This window comes from Carettochelys insculpta, chromosome 3 (genome assembly GCF_033958435.1).
Source record: "Carettochelys insculpta isolate YL-2023 chromosome 3, ASM3395843v1, whole genome shotgun sequence".
NCBI classification, from domain to species: domain Eukaryota; kingdom Metazoa; phylum Chordata; order Testudines; family Carettochelyidae; genus Carettochelys; species Carettochelys insculpta.
In genome coordinates this window covers 210,600,679-210,620,554 of record NC_134139.1, presented here as the reverse complement: position 1 = coordinate 210,620,554, position 19,876 = coordinate 210,600,679, and the positions used below count along the sequence as shown (strand labels likewise).

At 63.0% G+C, this 19,876-nt stretch overlaps 2 protein-coding genes across 5 annotated transcripts; one reads left to right on the top strand and one right to left on the bottom strand.

Moving 5' to 3' along the window:
* Positions 1–1,493: 1,493 nt before the first annotated feature.
* Positions 1,494–16,020, top strand: PREB (prolactin regulatory element binding). 3 transcript variants are annotated; one of them, XM_074989083.1, is made up of 9 exons: positions 1,494–1,679; positions 4,229–4,430; positions 4,911–5,128; positions 13,162–13,242; positions 14,262–14,386; positions 14,883–15,056; positions 15,149–15,221; positions 15,427–15,586; positions 15,695–16,020. In XM_074989083.1, the coding sequence occupies exons 1-9, from the start codon at positions 1,548–1,550 to the stop codon at positions 15,787–15,789; spliced, it is 1,260 nt and encodes a 419-aa protein (XP_074845184.1). In that variant the 5' UTR covers positions 1,494–1,547; the 3' UTR covers positions 15,790–16,020. The 3 variants fall into 3 exon arrangements, with proteins under 3 accessions (XP_074845184.1, XP_074845183.1, XP_074845182.1); XM_074989082.1 differs by having other exon boundaries at positions 15,412–15,586; XM_074989081.1 differs by lacking the exon at positions 15,427–15,586.
* Positions 16,021–16,335: 315 nt separating this feature from the next.
* Positions 16,336–19,752, bottom strand: ABHD1 (abhydrolase domain containing 1). Of its 2 annotated transcripts, none has more exons than XM_074991557.1 (9): positions 19,624–19,752; positions 18,950–19,110; positions 18,661–18,843; positions 18,538–18,583; positions 17,524–17,636; positions 17,216–17,389; positions 17,064–17,106; positions 16,826–16,991; positions 16,336–16,623 (listed from the first exon to the last, which is right to left on the bottom strand). In XM_074991557.1, the coding sequence occupies exons 1-9, from the start codon at positions 19,690–19,692 to the stop codon at positions 16,409–16,411; spliced, it is 1,170 nt and encodes a 389-aa protein (XP_074847658.1). In that variant the 5' UTR covers positions 19,693–19,752; the 3' UTR covers positions 16,336–16,408. The 2 variants fall into 2 exon arrangements, with proteins under 2 accessions (XP_074847658.1, XP_074847659.1); XM_074991558.1 differs by having other exon boundaries at positions 17,064–17,112; positions 19,624–19,727.
* Between the last annotated feature and the right edge of the window lie 124 nt (positions 19,753–19,876).

The window sequence follows — 19,876 nt, the reverse complement described above, 5'->3', positions numbered from 1 at the left end:
CACAGGGGGTGCCTGAGGGAAGGGCACAGGGAAGGGGGGCAGGGGGTGCCCATGGCAGGGTGCATGGAGGGGGACATTGGGGTGTCCAGAGGCAGAGTGCAGCGACCGGGAGGTGGGGGTGCCTGAGGGAAGGGCACAGGGAAGGGGTTGCCCATGAGAGGGTGCAGGGAGGGGGACACGGGGTGCCTGGGGGTGGGGCACAGGAAAGGGGTGCAGGGAGGGGGCCATGGGGGTGTCCAGAGGCAGAGTGCAGCGACTGGGAGATGGGGGTGGCTGAGGGAAGGGCACAGGGAAGGGGGTGCCTATGAAAGGGTGCAGGGAGGGGGACACGGGGTGCCTGGGGGTGGGGCACAGGAAAGGGGTGCAGGGAGGGGGTCATGGGGGTGTCCAGAGGCAGAGTGCAGCGACTGGGAGATGGGGGTGGCTGAGGGAAGGGCACAGGGAAGGGGGGAAGGGGGTGCCCATGAAAGGGTGCAGGGAGAGGGACACGGGGTGCCTGGGGGTGGGGCACAGGAAAGGGGGGCAGGGAGGGGGAGACGGGGTGCCTGGGGGTGGGGCAGAGGAAAGGAGGGCAGGGAGGGGGCCATCGGGGTGTCCAGAGGCAGAGTGCAGCAACTGGGAGATGGGGGTGGCTGAGGGAAGGGCACAGGGAAGGGGGGCAGGGGGTGCCCATGAAAGGGGGGCAGGGAGGGGGACACGGGGTGCCTGGGGGTGGGGCAGAGGAAAGGGGGGCAGGGAGGGGGACACGGGGTGCCTGGGGGTGGGGCAGAGGAAAGGGGGGCAGGGAGGGGGCCATCGGGGTGTCCAGAGGCAGAGTGCAGCGACTGGGAGATGGGGGTGGCTGAGGGAAGGGCACAGGGAAGGGGGGAAGGGGGTGCCCATGAAAGGGGGGCAGGGAGAGGGACACGGGGTGCCTGGGGGTGGGGCAGAGGAAAGGGGGGCAGGGAGGGGGACACGGGGTGCCTGGGGGTGGGGCACAGGAAAGGGGGGCAGGGAGGGGGACACGGGGTGCCTGGGGGTGGGGCACAGGAAAGGGGGGCAGGGAGGGGGCCATCGGGGTGTCCAGAGGCAGAGTGCAGCGACTGGGAGATGGGGGTGGCTGAGGGAAAGGCACAGGGAAGGGGGGAAGGGGGTGCCCATGAAAGGGGGGCAGGGAGAGGGACACGGGGTGCCTGGGGGTGGGGCAGAGGAAAGGGGGGCAGGGAGGGGGACACGGGGTGGCTGAGGGAAGGGCACAGGAAAGGGGGGCAGAGAGTGGGACATGGGGGTGGGCACAGAGAATGGGGACGTGAGAGTTGGGGTTAGGACATTCATTGTGGGGCCCACACAGCTCAGTGGCGCCATCACCCCCCGGGCTCTGCGGGATGTGGCCCCTTTAAGGCCCCGGGGAAAGAGTCGCCCCGCACAATGATGGCGCCGGGAGTCAGGTGACCCCAGCCCCAGCCTCGCGCCGTGCTGACGTGTTCGGGTGGCTGCGCGCAGGCGCGGCCGGGTGTGCGCAGGCGCAGTGGGCTTCCGGGCGCCCCAAGCCCTCCTCAGCAGCCGCGATGGGGCCGCGCCGGCCGCCCGAGCTCTACCGGGCCCCGTTCCCGCTCTACGCGCTGCAGATCCACCCCCGCGGGCTGGCCCTGGCGGCGGGCGGCGGCGGCGCGGCCCGGACCGGCGTCCGCAACGGCCTGGTGCGGTGCGGGGCGGTGCGGGGCACCGGGGGCGGGGCGGCAGGTGAGGGGTGGGGCGGGAGGTTGTGCTGGGGGTGGGGTGAGGAGCACCGGGGGCGGGGCGGCAGGTGAGGGACGGGGCGGCAGGTGAGGGGCGGGGCGGGAGGCTGTGCAGGGGGGGTGTGAGGAGCACCAGGGGCGGGGCGGCAGGTGAGGGGTGGGGCGGGAGGTTGTGCTGGGGGGGTGAGGAGCACCGGGGGCGGGGCGGCAGGTGAGGGACGGGGCGGCAGGTGAGAGGTGGGGCGGGAGGCTGTGCTGGGGGGGGTGTGAGGAGCACCAGGGGCGGGGCGGCAGGTGAGAGGTGGGGCGGGAGGCTGTGCTGGGGGGGTGAGGGATGCTGGGGGGGGGTGAGGGGCACCGGGGGCGGGGCGGCAGGTGAGGGGTGGGGCGGGAGGTTGTGCTGGGGGGGGGTGAGGAGCACCGGGGGCGGGGCGGCAGGTGAGGGACGGGGCGGCAGGTGAGAGGTGGGGCGGGAGGCTGTGCTGGGGGGGTGAGGGATGCTGGGGGGGGGTGAGGGGCACCGGGGGCGGGGCGGCAGGTGAGGGGTGGGGCGGGAGGTTGTGCTGGGGGGGGGTGAGGGGCACCGGGGGCGGGGCGGCAGGTGAGGGGTGGGGCGGGAGGTTGTGCTGGGGGGGGGGTGAGGGGCACCGGGGGCGAGGCGGCAGGTGAGGGGTGGGGCGGGAGGTGGTGCTGGGGGGTGGGTGAGGAGCACTGGGGGCGGGGCGGTAGGTGAGGGGTGGGGCGGGAGGCTGTGCTGGGGGGCGGGTGAGGAGCACTGGGGGCGGGGGTGGCAGGTGAGGGGTGGGGCAGGAGGCTGTGCTGGGGTGGGGTGAGGGGCACCGGGGGCGGGGCGGCAGGTGAGGGGTGGGGCGGGAGGTTGTGCTGGGGGGCGGGTGAGGAGCACTGGGGGCGGGGCGGCAGGTGAGGGGTGGGGCGGGAGACTGTGCAGGGGGCGGGTGAGGGGCACCGGGGGGCGGGGCGGCAGGTGAGGGGTGGGGCCGGAGGTGGTGCTGGGGGGCGGGTGAGGGGCACTGGGGAGCGGGGCGGCAGGTGAGGAGTGGGGCCGGAGGTGGTGCTGGGGTGGGGTGAGGGGCACTGGGGAGCGGGGCGGCAGGTGAGGAGTGGGGTGGGAGGTGGTGCTGGGGGGCGGGTGAGGAGCACCAGGGGCGGGGCGGCAGGTGAGGGGTGGGGCGGGAGACTGTGCAGGGGGCGGGTGAGGGGCACCGGGGGGCGGGGCGGCAGGTGAGGGGTGGGGCCGGAGGTGGTGCTGGGGGGCGGGTGAGGGGCACTGGGGAGCGGGGCGGCAGGTGAGGAGTGGGGTGGGAGGTGGTGCTGGGGGGCGGGTGAGGGGCACCGGGGGCGGGGCGGCAGGTGAGGGGCGGGGCGGGAGGCTGTGCAGGGGCGGGGGTGAGGAGCACCGGGGGCGGGGCGGCAGGTGAGGGGTGGGGCGGGAGGCTGTGCAGGGGGCGGGTGAGGAGCACCGGGGGCGGGGTGGCAGGTGAGGGGTGGGGCGGGAGGCTGTGCTGGGGGGGGTGAGGAGCACCGGGGGACGGGGCGGCAGGTGAGGGGTGGGGCGGGAGGCTGTGCTGGGGGGGGTGAGGAGCACCGGGGGGCGGGGCGGCAGGTGAGGGGTGGGGCGGGAGGCTGTGCGGGGGGGGGGGGGGGTGAGGAGCACCGGGGGCGGGGCGGCAGGTGAGGGGTGGGGCGGGAGGCTTTGCTGGGGGGCGGGTGAGGAGCACCAGGGGCGGGGCGGCAGGTGAGGGGTGGGGCGGGAGGCTGTGCTGGGGGGCGGGTGAGGAGCACCAGGGGCGGGGCGGCAGGTGAGGGGTGGGGCGGGAGGCTGTACTGGGGTGGGGTGAGGAGCACCGGGGGCAGGGTGGCAGGTGAGGGGTGGGGTGGGAGGTTGTGCTGGGGGGCGGGTGAGGAGCACCGGGGGCGGGGTGGCAGGTGAGGGGTGGGGTGGGAGGCTGTGCAGGGCGGGGGTGAGGAGCACCGGGGGACGGGGCGGCAGGTGAGGGGTGGGGTGGGAGGCTGTGCGGGGGGGGGGGGGTGAGGGGCACCGGGGGCGGGGTGGCAGGTGAGGGGTGGGGTGGGAGACTGTGCAGGGGGCGGGTGAGGGGCACCGGGGGGCGGGGCGGGGCGGCAGGTGAGGGGTGGGGCCGGAGGTGGTGCTGGGGGGCGGGTGAGGAGCACCAGGGGCGGGGCGGCAGGTGAGGGGTGGGGCGGGAGGCTGTGCAGGGGGGGGGTGAGGGGCACTGGGGGTGGGGTGGCAGGTGAGGGGTGGGGCGGGAGGCCGTGCTGGGGGGCCAGGCCCTGCGTGGTACCGAACAGGGACGGGGCTCTGCAGCCGTAGCGCAGGGAGGAGCTGCGCAGACCCGCGCCTACGAAGCCGATGTGCGCCTGTGCAGAGCCCCCGTGGGTGCGCGCTGCGGCCCCCAGCTCCCTTGCCCCATCTCTTGCAAGCTGCAGCTCACGGCCTGGTGCCGGGTGTCCCCCTCTGCCCCTTGCAGCATTTCCTCCACCTGGAGCAGGTCGGGGGCCAGCTCAGCGCCTCCCTGCTGCACTGCCACGACACCGAGACCCGGGCCACCATGAGCATGGCACTGGCTGGCGACGTTATCGCAGCTGGGCAGGATGCCAGCTGCCACATCCTCCGCTTCCGCGTGCAGGAGCCTGGCGGGAGAAGCAGCAGCACTGGCCCCAGCAAGGCCGGTGAGACACACAGACCCCCACGCCAGCACGGCCATGGGACCGGCATGAAGGGGCAGGCGGGCCGCTGTCAGCCAGAGCTGACTTCCACCCCTGCCACAGTGACAGCTGCTCTGTCCTGGTCTCACCTGGGAGCGGGTGAGACACTGGCTGCGGGAAGCTCTAGGCAGTTGTGTCCTGGCCTCATCCAGCACGGGGTCCCATGGGGAAGGGGGTGGGACCCTGGCTAGCGGGAGGAGCTGGTGCTGGCTGTTTCCTGGCCCCATCCAGCGGGGGTGGGGCCCTGGCTGTGGGGAGGTGCTGCTGGTACCTCTGGCCTTGTGCGGCAGTGGGCAGCATGGGGGAGCCAGCTGGGTCGGGGGGAGCTCCCTGCTGTTCCAGGCCCAGGCTCTCTCACAGGGGTGCAGAGGGGAAACTGGACTGGCAGCTGCTGGTGAGTGAGGGGCCCAGTAGGCAGGGCTGACTTTGCTCCATCTGTGCCAGGTGGTGAGGAGAAGGGGCCCCGGAAGCGGAGGGGCCCCAGCCCCGCTGAGAGGGGCGAGGGCGACACGAGGAGCGAGACGGGCGAGGTGGCTGTGGAGACCCTGTGCACCGTCCAGACAGATTTCAGCCCCGATGCACTGCAGAAGGCCGTGCGGATCAACACAGACCATTCGCTGCTGGCCACCGGCGGTGCCGACGGCTTCCTCAGAATCTGGGAGGTAAGAGCTGGCCCCAGAGCAGAGGTGGCTGCCCTGTGAGCTGTGCTCCCTGGCTGGCCCTGGGCAGCTGCATGAGTTTGCTGGGTGGGTAGGTGCAGGTTAGTGTTTGGATGGGGCCATGACACTCCCTGCTGCTGCTGGGTGATGTCACTGTTCCCCCCCCCCAAGTAAATGGCACTTCCCCAGCCCAGTGCTGGCTGCACAGCCCCCTTGTGTGTCCCCCCCAGGAGTCTTTTGCACCTGACCAGTCCCCTTCTTTTTAACTCCTCCTGTGAAAGCTGCTCCTGACTCTTAGCGTTGGTGTTACCCTTCTTGGTACGTCTTCTAGTAGATCTTCTTAGTGATGGGCGACCAGGCCTGCCTCCAGCCTTCATGGTGTGAGTGCACCAGGGATTTATAGAAGGGCATTACGATATTCTCTCTCAGGTACTCTAGGCCTTTCTGACTGGCTCCCAGGGCTCTCTCAGGTGTTCTAATTGTGCTGCATATGGCGTGGGTGTCTTCAGAGGACTACCCACAGTGACTCCCAGATCTGCTTTCTGTGCGTCGTCTTGGGATTAGGCTTTCCAATGCGCACTGCTCTGCCTTTGTCAGCGCTGAATTTCAGCTCCCATTTTATTCTGGGAGGTCCTTTTGTAGCTTGCTGCAGTCTGCTGGGCACTGAACTGTGTGGGACAGTTTTGTATCATCTGCCATCTTGCTGTTTACCCCTTTTTCCAGATTGGTTATGACTATGTGAATAGGATTGATCTCAGTATGGACTTCTGGGGGACACCACTGGTTACATCTCTCCATTCTGACTATTCTTACCCTTTGTTTTCTTTTAAGCAGCCTGAGGGGGTAGCTGTAATACCTCTCTGTATCTTCACGCTGCTCCTCTAACCATTTTGCCTTATCCTTTCTGGCCACTTCCCTTACCTAATTGCATTTCACCCTGTATTACTGCTCCACCCTCTCAGAAATATCTTTTCTGATCTTCAACGCTCTCTTCCCTTGGACCAACTTCACTGTTTGCTATGTAATCCATTTCTTATTGATCTTCTCTCCTTTCAAAACAGTCTGATCAATTGCTTCTTCTATCGCTGTGGCTATCCCTTGCACTCTCTTATCTAGGTCTTTCTCTGTCCCCACATTCCTAACCTTCTCCTTAAGTGCTGCTCTGTACATATTCCCTATTTCTTCCTTACTTAGGCTCGCCACGTCTCTCTTCTCTTCTTAAACCGTGTCTTACATTTTCTCTTGAGTTTTAGCTTGATGTTTGCGATCACAAGACTGTGGTCCGACTCTATAACCGCTCCTTGGAAAGTTTGGCACTTGTGTACTGATGTTACCCATCTTCTTCTTATCAAAATCATATCTGTCATGTTCTTGGACTTCCCGTTGTTCGATCACCATGTCCACTTTCTACACTCGTTTTACCGATCACCATCTCGTGCTCCGTAGCAACCTCCAGTAGTTTCTCACCTAGTTCATTTCTTTTTCTGTATCCAAACCTTCCCATGACTCTCTCTCAGCCTTCATTATCTGTTCTGACCTTCATTTTCCCATCTCCGATGATTAAAACATCTCCTCGAGCATCTTTGTCAAGTCTTTATAGAATAGCTCAATCTCTTCCTCCGTACTGTGCAACATGGGTGCATACACCCGAAAGACCGAGGCGTTGAACAGTTTTGCTTCGACTCTCGCCACCATCATTCTCTCACTCCCCACTTTGTACCCAACAATGCTCCTCCAGTTCTTTTGCTAGGAAGGAATCCGACTCCTGCCTCATGATTGGTTTTGTTTCCTGACCAAATGACTTTGCAACCGCACATCTCTCCTGATGCCATCCAGCATGTTTCTGCCAGTCCAATTATATCACACCGGTTTCTCTCCATCTCCTTTCAGAACAGCGCCAACTTTCAGTGGCCCATGGTGCTCAGACGTTCCAATTGATAGTATATGTGTTAACTGTGTTTTTCTTTCGATAGCCAACTTATTGATCCAATCCCAATTGCTCAATTGGTGCCGCGGACCTTATTTATCCGGGTGATGTCCGAGCCGGCATCTCTTCTCAGTTAGTTGTACTGGCATCAGATTTCATTCATATTGTTGTTTCACGATCAGCACGTCGACACTCATCTGACCAACCCTCCTCCTCTATCCAGGCTTGGGACTGGTATGGAACCTCCAGAGGCCTCATGGAAGTGGCAGCTGAACCAGATTGCGATCAGCGATGAGAATGACAAGGTGCTTATAAACAAGGAGAAGGTTGTGCAGAGATGGATGAGATATTGCACTGATCTGTACAAAGCACAGTTAGACCTGAGCGTCTCAGAGGGACTGATTGCCGAACTGAAAAAGATCTCTGCTGAGCATCAAGAGCAAGACCGATATTTCATAGGAGGAAGTAGAAAGGGCAATGAAATGACTAAAGAACAACAAAAGCTCTAGAAATAAGATTGTGGGAGAGGTGATCAAATACGGCAGAGAAAGTATGATTCAAGGAACACTAACTAGGCAATACAGCACGGAGAGAAGGGAAGGCACCTAAGAAATGGACAAGATCCGCACTAGTGACAATACACAAGAAAGAAAGTGCATTGGGGTGCAAGAACTACAGAGCGACTGCCCTAACGAGCCATCAAGGAAAGATGCTGATGATGCTACTGACGGAGAGACTGAGATCACAGACAGAACATCTAGTGGACGAGCAAGTGGGATTCAGGAAAGACAGAAGTACCATACAGCAGATATTGGCAGAGCAAGAGTGTCTAAATTTGCTTTGTCGATTTTTATCAGAAGGCAGTTGACAGTCTAGATCAGGAAGTGACTTGGGCAGCGTTACAGTCGTATGGAGTGGATAGCAGACTGATGCGGATGTTGAAGGATATCAACAACAATGCAGAGGTAGCGGTGAGAGCATGCCAGGAGTTGGGAAGTCGGTTGAGAACGAGTAGGGGTATGAGACAAGGAGCTCTGATATAGTTGATCATCTTTACCACGCACCTAGAGAGAACGATGGACAAGATCAAGGAAGGGGTAGAAGGTATAGCTGTGCACAGGATGAGAATCAACAGCCGGAGGTTCACAGATAATCTAGTTATCATTGAAGAAGATGAAGAGAAGCTAAGCAGAATGGTGCAGGAGTTGAATGAGGAAGGGAAGCAGGACGGACTGATTATGAACATGGATGTAAACAAAAACAATGGTATTTGGAGATAAGGAAATAGGAAGGAAGATCACTGTAGAGGGGACTGAACTAGAGAATGTAGAGAAGTTCATGTATCTGGGGAGCAACATGACATATGACCTAGACCATAAGAAGGAAACGGCAACTAGAATAGCAAAAGCAAGAGCAAGTTTGAAGGCGCTGGATAAGATCTGGAAGAGCAAAGTGACTAGCTTAGGAACGAAGCTGAGCATCTTGAAAACGTGTGTTCAGCAGCATGCTCTACGGGTGTGAGACATGGGTGATAACGAAAGCTTTGAAGAGAAGGATATTGGCATTGGAGAGGAGTTGTTATAGAAAGATCCTGAGAATAGGATGGATGCAGAAGGTCTCCAGTGAGGAATTATATAGGCAGATACAGCCGAAAGAGAACCTGCTGCAGAAGGTTATAAAATGGGAGCTACAATTATTTGGACATATTTGCAGAATGAACAACGAATGAAAAATCAAGGCTGTCGTATTCGGCATAACGGCCGGCTCGCCTAGGAGAGGCAGGCCTTACAGGGAATGGTTAGATGATATAGTAGATTGGTGCAGAGGTCGTCTACAGAAACTAAGCCTTCCGACTGCCTGGGGAAGGATGTAAGGAAATGGTGAGGGAGGCATTGGACACCAATGGGCGCTGAGCCCATGGCTGGTGGCGATGATGATGATGGGTAGCTACGTTAGTCTACAGCTTCACAAATAACTAGCAGTCTTGTGGCACCTTAGAGACTAATGACTGTATTAGGCCATGAGCTTGACAACTTTTTTGTGCATTACAAGGGCAATTTCCCCACCTTTGATATGGACGGGAATGGGACACAGCCTACATATTTTGTTTCATCAACTGCTTGTGCTAGTGACAGATAACTTCCTCCCCGCTCCCGCTATATCAACCCGGGATTCTGGTTTTCCTCTCAATTTTTGACGTGAGGAAGTGTCTTCCGCCCACAAAAGCTCATGATCTAATAAATCTGTTAGTCTGTAAGGTGCCACAGGCCTGCTTGTTGTTAAACCAGATACCAATCCATGAGAGGACCTTCCCTTTTATCCCATAACTGCTTAGTTTGCTTAAGAACCTTTGGTGAGGGACATAGTCAAAAGGTTTCCGGGAACCTAACTACACTGGATCTCTTGTCCACGTGCTTGTTGACGTTCTCAAAGAATTTTGGTAAATTAGTTTGCCTGCTACTGAGGTTAGACGTACCAGCCTGGAACTGCCAGGATCACCTCTAGAGCCTTTTTTAAAAATCAGCACCACATTACCTACCCTCCAGTTATCTGGTGCACTCGTAGTTCTGCAACTTCATATCTGAGTTCACTCAGAGCTCTGGGGTGAATAGCATATCATGCTGCTGACTTCAGTGTCAAGTTTATCAGTTCATTCCCAAACCTACTCTGATAACGCGGTCAGGGAGAGCTCCCCTGATCTGTGTCTCAGAAGGATTGGTTCAGGGGAGATTTCCCTCTGCAATGGCCTGGTCTTCCTGAGTGTTTGTGTTGCACCCCCACCCACACTCCCTGTTGCCCAGCTTCCTGCGTCTGACCTACTTAGAAAGCTCGCTGATGCTAGTTTTTCTGTCTTGCTAGTTTATCTTGAAATTCTTTGTGGCCATCCTGAACTTCTCTGCTCCTTTCCTTTCCATTTACTATCCTCCTCGTTGTGCAGTCCTCCAGTAGAAGTTAATGTTGCAGTGGTCCCCCTGTGTTAAAATTAATCACATGATGGTCCCTGTCACTGAGCCGTTCAGCTGCATTGGTCTCTTGGCCCAGACTCTGTGCACCGCTTAGCACTGACGGGACTTCCCTTCACCTTTGAGGGTTCCAGGACTAGCTGCTCAGGCAGCAGCTACTGGTGGGGTCTAGAACTCAGAGCTGCTAAAAGGAAGGCCTTTCTGCCCCCTGTATATTTTGCCTGTGGAACTCACTGCCACAAGAAACCAGTGAGGCCCAGATCTTCACCAGCTTCAAACAGGAGTGCCTGCTTCTGAGTCAAAGGCTCCCTGCTGTGGTGGATAGTTAACCCTGTGGCTTCTGGGCTCACTGGGTCCCAATTTCACCCCTCCCTAGTGCGGCGTAGTGTGGGTTGGGGCTCACAATGGAGCGTGTAATAACGTTTTTCTGGGGCACTGCTTAGGGGTTAAATCAGTGTGAATTGCTCATAGACAGAGCTACTGGGGTCCTCACTATAAGGCACGAGACCTGTCTCTCACAGCACTTCGGTCACATGTTGGCCAGCAAGAAGTCACACAAGTAATTCCCTCAGCCACTCCACTTCCCTTGTGCCGCAGCCAGTCCCCTCCTTGGGTGGTTGAGTGGTTATGAAAACCAACCTCGCCAAATCCACACAGGTTATTCCAGTCCCAAAGGACCATCCCCATCCCCAGGTCAGTGTGTAGCTCAGATCTTACTCAAAAGAGCCTACTGAGCCCATCCTTCAAGAGTCTAAAATCTAAAGGGTTATTAGAAAGGAAAGAAATGGGTGAGAGTAAAACGGTCAGAGCGGTCCAAGGCCGCGCACCAGTCCCGGCGGTCCCGGCGCAGGCGGCAGCAGAGGGGGGCAGGCAGCTGCCTTAAGTCTCTGGAGTACGTCCTGTGTGAGGGCAGGTCAGCGATCCTGCCGGGCTCAGCTGGGAGCAGAGATGCTCCTGAAGGGAGGAGCTGGGCTGCAGACAAAGACGGAGGAGCCCCAGGGCCCTTTATCCCCTGGCCCCTGTGGAGGGAATTCCCTGGTTCTCCCTGTGGGGAATCCAGCGGAGATGGAGCCTGTCACCTGGGCAGCTCGCCTGTCCGTGTTCTTTGTAGGCCTTCAGCCCTGGCCTGTCTGCTGGTCTGACTGTCTGCAGTCGAGTTCCTCCGCTGTGGTTTGGCACTTGGCAAGACTCTTTGTTAGCTCTGTGCTGATTCGTTGCCCAGCAGCCCTTTCTGAGCCTGATCTGTCGGTGTCTCCTGGAAGCAGAGTGCCGTATTCTGCCTTCCAGTGCAGTGATGACACCTGCCTATGAGCAGTGCAAACAGAACCAGCGGCGCGCCGGCTGTTCATTGCCCCTCCGGTGGCCCACTTAGAGTCAGAGAATCAGCTGGAAGAGACCTACAAAAGCCATCGAATCCAGCCCCCTGCCCTAGGCAGGACCAAACCCATCAGGTCAGCCCCGCCAGGGCTTTGTCGAGGCGAGACTAAAACACCTGCAGGGATGGAGACTCGACTACTCCCCTGGGCAGACCATTCCAATGCTTTACCACCCTCCTAGTGAAAAAGTTTTTCCTAATGTTCAACCTGGACCTTCCCAACCGCAACTTGAGACCATTGTTCTGTGTTCTGCCATCCGTGACCACTGTGAACAGCCTCTCTCCAGCCTCTTTGCAACCTCCCTTCAGTAAGTTGAAGGCTGTTATCAAGTCCCCCCTCAGTCTTCTCTTCTGCAGACTAAACAGTCCCCATTCCCTCAACCCTTCTTCATAAGTCATATGCTCCAGCCCCTGAATTATTTTGGTTGCCCTCTGCTGGGCCCTCACCAGTGTCTCCGCATCCTTCCTATAAATGGGAGCCCAGAACTGGACACAGTACTCCAGATGCGGCCTCACCACAGCCGAACAAAGAGGAACAATCACTTCTCTGGATCTACTGGCAACGCTCCTCGATGCAACCTAATATGCCATTAGCTTTCTTGGCTACAGTGGCACACTGTTGACTCATGTCCAGCTTGTCATCCACTACGACTCCCAGGTCCTGTTCTGCAAAACTACTACCAAGCCAGTCAGACCCCAGCCTGTAACAGTGCTTGGGCTTCTTCCGGTCCAAGTGCAGGACTCTGCACTTGTCCTTATCAGATTTCCTGCAGCCCAGTCTTGCAGTTTGTCTAAGTCACTCTGGACCCTGTCCCTGCCCTCCAGTGTATCTATCTCTCCCCCAGCTTAGTGTCATCTGCAAACTTGCTGAAGGTGCAATCCAACCTCTCATCCAGGTCATTGATAAATATGTTGAACAGAACAGGACCCAGAACTGAACCTTGGGGCACTCCACTAGAAACCGACCGCCATCCCCACATCGAGCCATTGATCACTAGCCGCTGGGCCCGACCTTCTAGCCAGCTTTCTATCCTTCTCACCGTCCATTTATCCAATCCACATTCCTTTAACTTGCCGACAAGAATATTGTGGGAGACCGTATCAAAAGCTTTGCTAAAGTCCAGATAAATCACATCCATTGATTTTCCCCTATCCACAGAGCCAGTTATCTCATCGTAGGAACTAATCAGATTGGTCAGGCATCACTTGCCCTTCATGAATCCAGGCTGACTATTCCTGATCACTCTCCCCTCCTCCAAGTGCCTCAAAATGACTTCCTTGAGGAGCCCCTCCGTGATTTTTCCAGGGGCTGATGTAAGATTGACCAGCCTGTAGTTCCAGGCACGAGATTTGGTGCAAACCTAGAACGGTGCTTGCAACAGTGTCTTCTGTGTTCATGTCAGACTCCAGTAACAGCCCAGGCTGGTGGGTGGGGGAGGTGCACAGATGAGGAGTGTGAGGGACAGGGTGTGTGGATGAGAGGCCTTGTGGGGGTCGGGGAGGGAAGCAGGGAGGGGGCCTTCCAGGGACTTGGGGTGTTGGTGGAGATTACGAAGGTGCATGGGTGGGTGGAGGTGTTGGTGGGTCTGGGGAGGGGAGCCGAGCCACCCGGGATTGGCCCTGCCTGGTTCCTGAGCCAGGATGTCTCGGCTCCTTGCAGGAGTGAAGGTGGGGCAGAGAGAGGCCCATGGACTGGAGGGATGAGGCCTGCGGGGGTGTGGGGGCCTGGGCAGGTTTGGCCAGGCACAGCACCTGACCCTGCTGCTCTCAGTTCCCCAGCATGAAGAAGGTGCTGGAGTTCAAAGCGCACGACGGGGAGATTGAGGACATTGCGCTGGGTCCCGACAACAAGGTGAGCAACTGATGTAGCCCCATTCCCCGCCCCAGGTGCCCACAGCCACAGCCTGCCCCTACGCGTGCTCCAGTGAGGACTGGCTCTCAGCAGCCCAGGCCCTTTCCCGGTGCCGGCCCAGGGAGCTGGTGCTCGGTGTCAGACAGGAGAGGGGAGTCACAGACTAGACCGGGGCGGGGAGCCTTTGTCTGGTGAGTGGCCAGTGACCTGGGACAGGTTAGTCAGGGGCCACAGACGTGAGAAGCAAAACACCCCAAACCCTTACTCATATGGTCCCAAACTATAGGGGCGGCCCAGGGTTCTGGGGAGGGCGCAGAAGGGGTTGAGGGGCGGGGCCCGAGGGGCAGACGCAGGGTGCAGGAGGGAGGGCATAGGAAGGGGGTGAGATGGGGAGCTGGATGGGAGGGGTGCAGGGGCTGTGGGATCGGGGTGTTGGGGATACACTTACCTTTGCAGCACCCCTGTATGCACATGGCTGTGCCCCATCCGCTGTTGTGATTGGCCAGGGTTCTGGCCTATCGGAGCAGTCCCAGGGCACTGAGTGCCCTACCCCACTGGCCATCTGTTAACCCCTGGCGGCTTGGCCTGGCTTTGAGCAGCCCCCGGCCAGGAGGGGAGGAGGGGCAGGCTGAGCTCCCCCCGGCCTCACCCCGCCCCACTTGTCGCTCCTGGCTGACCCTTGCTCTGGACAGAGCTGCCGAGGCCCCTGCTGCCCCCCATCTTCCCCAGCTCAGGAGCCCGGAACTGCTCCCCCCCACCTGCCCCACCACCCCCAGCAGAGCCCCTGGTCTGGGTCTGACCCCCACTTGCCTGATCCACCCCGCCCGCCTGCCGCAGGATGAGAACCGTAGCGCAGAGCCCTGAGCCGCAGTCCTGATCTGACCATGGCCGGGGTTCCCCACCCCAGGGCTAGACAGGCTGGGTCTCCATCACTCTTGGGGGCCCGTGCTGTGGGGCGGGTCCCCTTGCTGCATGGGGGGCTGCACCCACCCCCAGCTCTCACAGCTGCGCCCTGCCAGGTGGTGACAGCAGGCCGGGATTTCCAGTGCTGCGTGTGGCAGAGAGACCAGCTGCTGCTGCGGCTGCGCTGGGAGGAGAACGTGCCAGGCATCCCTGACAGGACCTATCGCTATCAGGCCTGCAGGTAGGGCCTGGGCCCATGGCTCTGCGCAGCTCGGGGAATCCTGGGGGTGGCTGCCAGGGGCTGCGTGAAGGGGAAACTGGAGTTGGGGGGAGCCCTTGACTGAGGGGGCTCCTGGAAAAGGAGGGGTGAGGGGGGGAATCTCCATGGGCCGGGGGGGTGCCGTGGGCCAGGTGTGTGTGTGTGGGGAATCTCCATGGGCCCTGGGCCGGGGGGGGTGCCGCCGTGGGCTGGATCTCTGTGGGCCCTGGGCCAGGGGGGGGAGGTGCCATCGAGGGGGTGGGGAATCTCCGTGGGCCGGGGGGTGCCATGGGCCAGGTGTGTGGTGGGGGGGAATCTCCCTGGGCCGGGGGGGTGCCATGGGCCGGATCTCTGTGGGCCCTGGGGGTGCCGTGGGCTGGATCTCTGTGGGCCCTGGGCCGGGGGGGGTGCCATCGAGGGGGTGGGGAATCTCCGTGGGCCGGGGGGGTGCCATGGGCTGACAGGCTCCCTGTGGCAGGTTCGGGGCCGTGCCAGACCAGAGGGAAGCACTGCGGCTCTACACAGTGCAGGTGCCCCACAAGCGCGGGCGCCGCCCCCCACCCTGCTACCTCACCAAGTGGGACGGCGCGAGCTTTCTGGCGCTGCTCAGTCAGCCCTGCGGGGCTGAGGTCGTGTCCTGCCTCTCCATCAGGTAAGGCCGGGCCGGGCGGCAGTGGGGCGGGCTGGGCCGGGCTGGGCCTGTCATAGTCTCTGACCAGCTGCCTGGCACATCTGTCCCACCAGTGACTCTGGCACGTTTCTGGGGCTGGGCACGGTGACGGGCTCGGTTGCCATCTACGTCTCCTTCTCGCTACAGGTAATTGGTGCCCAGGGAGTGGGGCCCCAGCTGGGCATGGGGACCTGGGAGCAGGGCTCCTCTGCTGGGCCTGGGGGAGGCCAGCCTCCAAGGTCCCTGTGCAAGTGGGGCAGTGGCCGGGCTTCTGGCTGCCCCTTGTGCTGAGGCCTGCCCGCGAGGCTGGCACCCAGTCTGCATGCCCATGGCCCAGCCCCTCTCCCTGCAGAGGCTGTACTACGTGAGGGAGGCACATGGCATCGTGGTGACAGACATGGCCTTCCTGCCCGAGAGCCAGCGGGGCCGGGAGCTGCTGGTGGAGAATGAGGCTGCCCTGCTCAGCGTGGCTGTGGACAGTCGCTGCAAGCTGCATCTGCTGCCCCCCAGGCGTACGGACCTGCCCTGGCTAAGTCCTGGGGGGACTTGACCCCCGTCCCCAGCCCCAGGGGCTTCTGTGGCGCCGCAGCCCCTCTGAACTGTGCCCTTTCCTCCCACAGGCAGCTTCCCCATCTGGCTGCTGCTCCTGCTGTGCGCGGGCCTGGTGGTGGCCATCATCCTGCTGCTGCAGCTGGCCTTTCCTGGCTTCCTGTAGGTGTGAGGAGCCCTGCAGGCTGGGCGCCCGGGGAAGGAGCTCAGAGCCCTGGCCTCCCCGGGGGCTCTGTTCTCCCTGGCTAGGGCTGGCGCAGCCTGAGCCCTCGCTGTCGGACTGGCTGCGCGGGGAGGCGTTCTGGCTGGGCCAGGGCGCGGGGGCTGAGCAGTGGCTGTGGGGCAAGCATGAGCCGTCCCGGCCGTAGCCACCCCCATTAAACGGAGTCGGACCTGGTCCATGCTGTGTGTGCCGGCCAAGGCAGGAGGCTGTGACTGACTCAGACCCTGGTTCTTCTAGAGGCCCGGCAGTGCCAGGACTGCATGTGCCCCGCTCTGCTCCAGGCTCCCTCAGCCAGCACCTGGCTCTGGGGCAGCCCTGCGGCCCCTGTTCTGCCCCCAGTGGGGGGAGGGACTCCAGAACCTAGTCTCCCTACTGCTCCCCCATCTCAGGTGCTGGGGCCCAGCTCTCAGCCCACTGCCTGGCTTCGCTGTGGTGTAGCCAGGGCTCCAGGCTGGCTCCCCTCCCCACAGCTCAAGGAGGAGGAAAGCAGGCAGGCAGGCGGTTTATTGGGGGGCTGCCCTGTACCTGGCAGCTGGGGGTGGTCTGCTCTGGCCCCCTGCCGTCAGTGCCCGGGGAAGGCGCAGCTGGCCCCTGCGCCCACGCTGCGGCTCAGCTCCTCGCTGTGCTCGAAGGCGGCGGCGCCGAACTGGGCGAAGACGCGCTCCACGTAGGTCTCGTGGCGGGGGACAAGCCCCTCCAGGAAGCCGATGTGCCCCCCCCGCGCTGTCACCAGCACTGCCACGCTGGGGAGGAGCTGCACCGCAGCCAGGGGCATGGCTGGAAGAGAGCGCACAGGGACAGCTCAGCGGGGCTCTGAGCAGGGCCTGTTCGCCCCAGGGCTGTGAGCTCGGGCCTGGGGCAAATACTTAAAAAACACCGGTCAGGGCCCGTGCTTGGTCCTGCCAGGGGCGGGGGACTGGACTCCGCCTCCCAGGGTCCCTTCCAGCTCTGCATAGGGCCAGGCCGCGCAGGCACTCACCGTGCAGGGGGCAGAAGGGGTCGTCGGCAGCGTTGAGGCACAGCACGGGCAGATGCACGGCATGCACTGTGGCTGAGGGGCTGGCGGCCTGGTAGTACTCGGTGCACGTCCCGTAGCCAAACACCACAGCCGTGTAGCGCTCGTCAAACTCCCGGATGCTGCGTGCCTGGGCAGAGAGCAGGGTCAGGGGCCGGGCTGGGCCGGGCCGGGCCGGGCCGGGCCATGGGGGTGCGTGTACCTTTAGAATGTGATCCACATCCACCTTCTCTGCCATCACCTCCCTGTTCCTGCAACATACCCCCAGTCAGCTCAGCGGGGGCTGCCGGGCACCTCCTGGGGGCACTGTGGCCCGGCCTGGCCCAGCCCCCAAGCCCCTCCCAGGGCCCCCACCTGCTGACGATGTGGCGCATGTCGGCTGTGAGGTGCTGGTTGAAGAGCAGGTGGTTGAGTGGCTGCTCCAGCGAGCGAGCGGTCGTGAAGGTGTTCCAGGGCACAGACACTGTCATGGCAGCTACCAGCCCTGTATGGTGCCCCTGCTGTGCCAGGTAGGTCAGCACCAGGATCCTGGGGAGACAGCCCCACAGGTAGGCCAGGGCCCTGCCCTGCTGGCAATCCACCCTGTGCTTGGGGATGCTCCCAGGCACTGACCGCCACAGGCCAGCCCAGCCCTCCCCTCCCCTCGCCAGCCCCCTTCTCACCCGCCTAGCGAGACGCCCACAGCCAGGAGAGGCGCCCGCGGGTGCTGGGCCTTGATGTGCGTGATCACAGCCTGCAGGTCTGTGGTGTCGCTAGCGCAGAAGGCTCGGTGGGTCTAAGAGCAAGAGGGGACAGAAGGCAGCGGGTGGGGGAGGCAGCGCCAGGCTGGGGAACGTGGGGGGTCAGAGGAGGACGGATTGTTCAGGTGGCTATGAAGCTAGATTGCATCCCCCATGCGGAGGATCCTGGGGCGGGAGGGCTCAGCCCTGGGAGCTGTGTTGGGCTGCCCCTAGGGTGAGGAGCAGCTTGGAGCTGACAGCCTGGTGCCCCAATGCAGGGCTCTGGCAGCTGCCAGCACGGAGGTCCCGGTGCAGTGGCTGTTGCCAGCGGTGGGCACTGAGCGCTGCCCAGAGAGACACGGCTGCCCCGTGCCCGCTCACAGGGAGTGCTGCTGGGCCCCCAGGGCCATCCCTGCCTCTTTTCTGAGCCCTGCTCTAGCCTGGGCCATCACAGCCACCAGGTGAGGGGATCCCTCCTCTGTCCAGTCGGGTCAGGTCCCACGCGGCCTGCTCCAAATACAGGGTGCCAACGTGCACAGAGTCAATGCCCGCCCGTTGCCCCCACCCAGCCGCCCTTCGGGGGCTCTCCTGAGCTGGCCCCCGGCCCCCAGTCTCAACTCTCCGCGTGAGGCAGCTGCTCCCATCCCCCACCCTCCTGGGCACCGGTCCCCTCGGGGGGCAGCAACCTGGGACTTGTGCGTGGGGGGTATTTTTCTTCAGGCTGACCCCTTGCGGGGGGGGGGGGGGGGTGCTTGCTTACTGGGGGCTGGTCTGGCTGCTGCCGGTGAGCAGCTGTTTTTCCCCCACGCCCACGTGCGGCAGGGTCACAGCAAGTTTAAACCCACGCTTTGGTCTGTAAGTGGGACAGCTGCTGCTGCCGGCCTGGGCCCAGGGGCCTGGCCTGGCCGAGCCCTGCCCTCTCCGGCCGGGCTCCCAGCCCCGGGACACGGCACTCACCAGCAGCTCCTGCCCTTTGCACCCTCGGTTGTTGAGCACGACAGCCCTGGGAGAGAGGAGACCGGTGAGGATCTCAGCCCCGCGGCTGGCCCTGATGCCAGGGGCCCTGGAGGCGGCGCTCACCTGTAGCCGGCGCGGGCGGCCTGCTGCACCAGGTGCAGGATGTAGCTGGCCTGGCTGGTGCCCGTGAGGCCTGGCAGCAGCAGGACGGTGGGGCGCGTGCCCGGGTCCGGGTACCGCTGGCTCGCTCCGTTGTCAGCCCAGTCCAGCAGCAGCTGCCCCCCGTCCGCTGTGCGCAGCACCTCGCTGTGGGGGAGCACAGGGCGGGCTGGGCGCAGGTTGGCATCTCAGCGGCCGCCCGGGGGCGGGGCTGGGGCCGGGGCCAGGGCCGGGGCGAGCGCCCAGCACGCACCTGCGATAGGAGACGTGGGGCCGCGACTGCAGGGCGAAGCGCAGCAGCGTCTGGAGCCGGCCCTCCAAGCACCAGGGCGTGGGGCGGAAGGCGGCACTCACGATGGGGCAGCGCCGCTGCAGGAAGGCGCAGAACAGCGGCGCGCCCACCAGCTGGGGCCTCTGGGGAGAGGGGGAGAGAGAGAGAGCTGGGGGGGGCCGGGGTCCCCGGCAGCGCAGATGGGTGGCGGGGCCCAGCCGGGGAGGGGTGCCCGAGGAAGGGGGAGGGGAGAGAGCTGGCGGGGGGCCGCCCGGGGGGGCGGAGAAAGAGCTGGGGGGCCGCCGGGGGAGGGGCCGGGTCCCCAGCAGCGCAGACGGGGGGTGCCCGAGGAGGGGGGGGAAAGCTGGGGGGCCGCCGGGGGGTAGGTGCCAGGGTCCCCGGCAGCGCAGATGGGTGGCGGGGCCCAGCCGGGGGGAGGGGAGAGAGCGAGGGGGAGCGCCCGAAGAGGGAGGCCGCCGGGGGGAGGGGCCGGAGTCCCCGGCAGCGCAGACGGGGGGGGCACCCGAGGAGGGGGGAGGGGAGAGAGCTGAGGGGCCGCCCGGGGGAGGGGCCGGGATCCCCGGCAGCGCGGCCGGGGGGGGGGGCGGCCGGGGGGGCGGGGACCTTTCAGTCCCCGGCGGGACGGACAGACCGACCTGCACCACGCGCGCCCAGTAGTAGCCCAGGAAGGCGACGCCGGCGGCCACGAGCAGCGCCCCCAGCATCCTGCAGCTCGCCCGCCACCCCAAGGGCAGCCCCGCCCCCGCGGCGGAGAGAGCCCCGCCCCCGCCGCCATGTTTGTAGGGACCGCCCCGGCGGGAGCCATCTTTGTGAGGGGCAGGGAGCCGGGCCGCGGTTAACCCCGTAGGCGCCGGGCAGCAGCAGCAGCGGCGGCGGCGGAGCCGGGGC

Bases quoted from the DNA above. Each gene is read 5' to 3' on its own strand.
- PREB (XM_074989081.1), top strand. From the start codon at position 1,548: ATGGGGCCGCGCCGGCCGCCCGAGCTCTACCGGGCCCCGTTCCCGCTC. The intron at 1,680-4,228 runs GTGCGGTGCGGG...TGCCCCTTGCAG, and splicing joins CCGGCGTCCGCAACGGCCTG to CATTTCCTCCACCTGGAGCA. The intron at 5,129-13,161 runs GTAAGAGCTGGC...TGCTGCTCTCAG, and splicing joins GCTTCCTCAGAATCTGGGAG to TTCCCCAGCATGAAGAAGGT.
- ABHD1 (XM_074991558.1), bottom strand. From the start codon at position 19,692: ATGCTGGGGGCGCTGCTCGTGGCCGCCGGCGTCGCCTTCCTGGGCTAC. The intron at 17,390-17,523 runs GTGAGAAGGGGG...CTGTCTCCCCAG, and splicing joins GTGGGCGTCTCGCTAGGCGG to GATCCTGGTGCTGACCTACC. The intron at 16,624-16,825 runs GTGAGTGCCTGC...GCTCTCTTCCAG, and splicing joins CCCCTTCTGCCCCCTGCACG to CCATGCCCCTGGCTGCGGTG.